Below are 4,427 nucleotides of genomic sequence, written 5' to 3'. Positions count from 1 at the left end.
CTCTATCTTATTCAAAGTTGTGACAAAGTTGTAAGTGCAGCTTTGGTGAGGTAATTTTTGATAACACGTTCTCTTTAAGAAAAAGAAAAAGAAATGAAAGACTAGACAGAGAATGAAATTCGGTTCCTAACCGTGTCTTTCCGAAAGGGAAGACCTAGGCTGTTTCTTTGTAGTAGCATAAATTGCGATTTGGCCTACGTACGTGTTAACCAAATAATAAGTGGAACGCTTCAATTATAGGGTAATTAACAACTTCACACATGATATTGTATCTAATAAGAGTAATATGGAAATGATAATTATGTTAGAGGCGAGTATGACACACTCTCTTTGTTGAATTGACATCAGTCAGTTGGTTTGATGACGTCATAGGCCATCCCTCGGGTCGTGGAATACAGAAAACTACACTGCTCATGAGAAATTTAATAGACAAAACCTCAAACATCGATAAAATAAACTCGTACGGTAGCTGTGTGCTTCTGCCATTAATGGTCTTATGCCGGGGAAATATTCAACCAGATGTAGGCACATTTAGGTTACAAGTGCCATTTCCCTTTTTTGTGTAGTTGAAGCAGGATGTCTTCTCAGCCTTACATTTGTTAGGAATATCATACATACACAAGATTTTGTTTATAAGATTGTTATAGACATTGACACAATTCTACATTTGGTCGAAAATGCCTCGAAAATAATGAACATGAAATGCTCGATATACTGAAACAGCAACGAATACGTACTCAAAATAAGGACTTCTAATGTAAACAAACGCGGGGCCTGATTTGACATGAGAGGCGCTGAACGATTCAGGTGTTCTATGAAATGAATTACCGGCTATACGTCAAGAAAATTAGTCTTTGTGAGGAACGCCGCTTAAAGGAAGAGGCCCAGAGCAGGCAGTCCTCTTTGGGTCAAGTCATCGATCTGAAAGGTCACCACTATATCGTCAATTTACTGTTTTGTTAAATCAAAGAATGTTAGCCCTTAAAATAAGCTTAATCATTCATAAATGATCATAAAAAAGAAAAGTCATCAATATGATTCAAATTCTGAGAATTTTAGTCAACATCGCCACTGCTACTAGTATGCTGTGTGTTTTTCTTCTAAGAGGCGTCTAGAGTCTCTGTGTGAAATGCATGCAGCGCTTCAACGCCTACACATACAGCTTACAGCCACATCAAGAAGGCATATCGATCTAAATATTTCTACGACGTCGACAACGTAGAGATTATTACAATCAGAAGTATTATAGAATTAATCCTATACATGTATAAACTATGTGTGTGGACTCCGGCGTCGTTCTAAATACAAGTGAATCATTTTTGACAATTTTCCGTGTAGTATTGTTTTCGCCTACTTCCATTGTGACTGTAGGATTGACGTACAGCGTGTATTGATCGACAGGTATCCTGAAAGCTATCTGAAACGGTAGTCGCTGCGTACAGGAAATAATACATACAAAGACATATGAAAAGATATATAAAGACTATACCAAAATCTTCAAGTATTGTTCACAGACAATCCCATTTCTCTTTCCCTGAATAATGAATTTCTTGTAACGTTTTAGTGTTCAAATTTTTGACCGCTATATTTTCATACCTGTGTTCATCTGCGTACTGTTAAAGGACATACGATATAAAATCTCGTGGAAGGTGGTTATATTTTGACACTCGCTGATACGTAGGTGAAATTTTCAAAAAAAAACCTTTCTGACATAATCCCTGATATCCGTCTTGAACACCTGCACCCGACTATGCGTCTCCACTTCCCCTTGCCTACTTTTTTCGTACATGGTATGTGATATATTTAAAAGTCGAAGGAAAGATTTAAAAAAAAAATATAAAAAATTTCCTTACCGATCGTTTATAAATAAATCCATTTCTTAAAGCTATATGTCTCGGGTCGTCATCCGCACCGTTCTTCAACAACTCTACTATGAAATCATTACTGTATATTTTTGCAGAATAGACATGGACTATACACACGGCAAAACACACCAGTAAACACACTGGCAATCTGGAGGCTTCAACCATCGTCTGGATAGACGATAGAATAGAGGGGATTTGAAATCGAGCTCTTCAGGAGAAAAAGAGAGAAGTACCGAAATTGGCCTCAGCTACTCATGGGTCGAAATGTCGTGTAGAATTTTAGAAAAGAATCTGTAAAAACCTCCAAAAAATTAGCAATACTGCTTTCTATTACTGTAGCTCGTACGTACTCTCGCGCTCAGGTTCTTTCCTAGAGTGATTCACAAGAAAGACATGAATTATTAATTCAGTCAGACGAATGCAAATTTTCGCATTATATATTATTTAAAATAGCTATAGCTTACAGTATAGTGATGTACTAGTGCAAAGGTTGAGCGAGAGGAATATATGTATGGAATTTGCATGTTTAAATTATTCATATATGGAAATTAGTGACGTCACGATATCATCCAAATATGGCGGTTAATTGTCTTTCGAAGTATTGCCGATGTATATAGCAGTCGCATTGTTTGTTCAGGCAAAGCTATCAATTATATTAAACAGCACTATTACGGTCAAGCGATGTTTCATCCTTAATGAACTGGACAAACATGACTTACGGTATCAAACCGGAATTTTGGAGTAACGTTTCTCTCATTGATAATCAGGGAACAGGGTGGGGTTAGATCTTTGCGAGTCAAAATCTAAAAGAGTCGAGGAAATAGGTAAACTACTCTCTTGTCAATACGAAACCATGTTGAACAAAATATTACGTGCATTATTGTCGAAAAGACTAATATTCACACGCGTTAAATTTCAGTGTGTTCTATTCTTTATATCGTGTCTTTTTTTCATACTCATACACATATACAGGTAATTGCCCAATATCTTATTTTTCAATTATTTCGTGTGTGTTGTTACGGCGAAACCAAGGTATTTTGCATAACAATTGACGTCATCAAATGAATATATTGGCTTCATTAATGAAGGCTGCGTGCGAAATGTTTCCATAGTAACGACTGACGTTACAAGTAATGACAAACAATGGGAAATAGACGGTGCGGGGTATGATGTACGAAATCCCTCGTAAAGAACGAGGAATGTTATAAATGTACAAGAACTGTGATGTATGTTAAACCATAGATCCTGTAGTGAACTGTTGTCATAGAAACAGTGACGTAGTGTCCTTGCCGCTCGAATAAGGTGTCGATACTGGGGATGATAGAAGTGGGGTGGGGGTTTAGGTGTTAATGTGATTTGCGAAATCCAGACATTTGAAGGTTTATTATTGGACCTTTGCATTATTTACTTCTTGACTGATAGTTTATGTATGTATGTATGTATGTATGTATGTATGTATGTATGTATGTATGTATGTATGTATGTATGTACGTATGTACGTACGTACGTACGTACGTACGTACGTATGTATGTATGTATGTACGTACGTACGTATGTATGTATGTATGTATGTATGTATGTATACCATGTGTGTGTGTGTGTGTGTGTGTGTGTGTGTGTACCGTGTGTGTGTGTGTGTGTGTGTCATGAAAAACCCGACTTGAAAACAAGAAGTAACATGTATTTTACTCTCCATTTATCTTTGATAGCATACTTCACGAGTATACTAGTAATCGGAGAACATAATCCAAGGGCTTCTTAATTGATTGGTGTCATGATATCGGAAGTATCTTCTCAAACTGAAATCTTGAAGGATATAATTGAGAAGTACGAATGTATAGCCCCATCGACATGTCTCTAGGCAGCAGAATAAACAAATACATGAAAAGAAGTATGGATAAATGGATTAAGAAATAAAACAATGAACAGTAAAAATCAGTTTTATTAAAATAATTATTGATGAGAAAATGCTTTTAATATCTAGCGGGTGACAAAGAATGTCTGTAAGTCTGTACCAAATGGTGTGACATTGTTTATCATTCAATCGGAAACGAACACATGACAGCGGCAACTGCACTACCGATCTACTCCCAATCAATACATGGAAATGTTAACATTATCAATCTGAAATAAGCTTACTAAATCTTCGTCCTTCGTCAAACACATAATCTCCACCATGTTATCTAATTCGTATTATGATTTTTTTACAACTATGGTTGCCATTCAGTCAAAGTGATGTGCACAATTGGACTACAGTATCTGACATTTGCGCCAGGTTTGGTTGAAACTGGTCCATGTATGTCAGAGCTAGTGTACATACAAGTACATACTTTGAACATATATTTTGAACAGAGGTCGATGTCAAAATCTCATAAGAAAGCTTGCCATTGATAACATGAGTGTAGACGTTTGAATAAAGTCTAGTATTTAAGCTCCCAGTGTTAATTGCAATATGTCAATTTTTATGACAAAATGTAGATGCCATTTTGCTGTTATCATGAAGGCGATGTGCACTATACATGGTGACTATAGTATCTGACACTTGTCGAAGGTTTGGTTGAA

At 36.4% G+C, this 4,427-nt stretch overlaps 1 protein-coding gene across 2 annotated transcripts in view; it reads right to left on the bottom strand.

The window, feature by feature from the left end:
* LOC144453577 (neuroendocrine convertase 2-like) overlaps positions 1–2,225 on the bottom strand; it is a 32,295-nt gene extending 30,070 nt beyond the window's left edge. For both annotated transcript variants that reach the window (XM_078144896.1, XM_078144897.1), the window contains exon 1: positions 1,854–2,225. In XM_078144896.1, the coding sequence (XP_078001022.1) occupies positions 1,854–2,030 (177 nt within the window). In that variant the 5' untranslated portion in view covers positions 2,031–2,225. The remainder of the gene's footprint in view (positions 1–1,853) is intronic.
* Between the last annotated feature and the right edge of the window lie 2,202 nt (positions 2,226–4,427).

This window comes from Glandiceps talaboti, chromosome 2, assembly GCF_964340395.1.
Source record: "Glandiceps talaboti chromosome 2, keGlaTala1.1, whole genome shotgun sequence".
Taxonomy (NCBI): domain Eukaryota; kingdom Metazoa; phylum Hemichordata; class Enteropneusta; family Spengelidae; genus Glandiceps; species Glandiceps talaboti.
The sequence above is the reverse complement of the archived record's forward strand: the minus strand, read 5'-3'. Positions and strand labels throughout refer to the sequence as shown.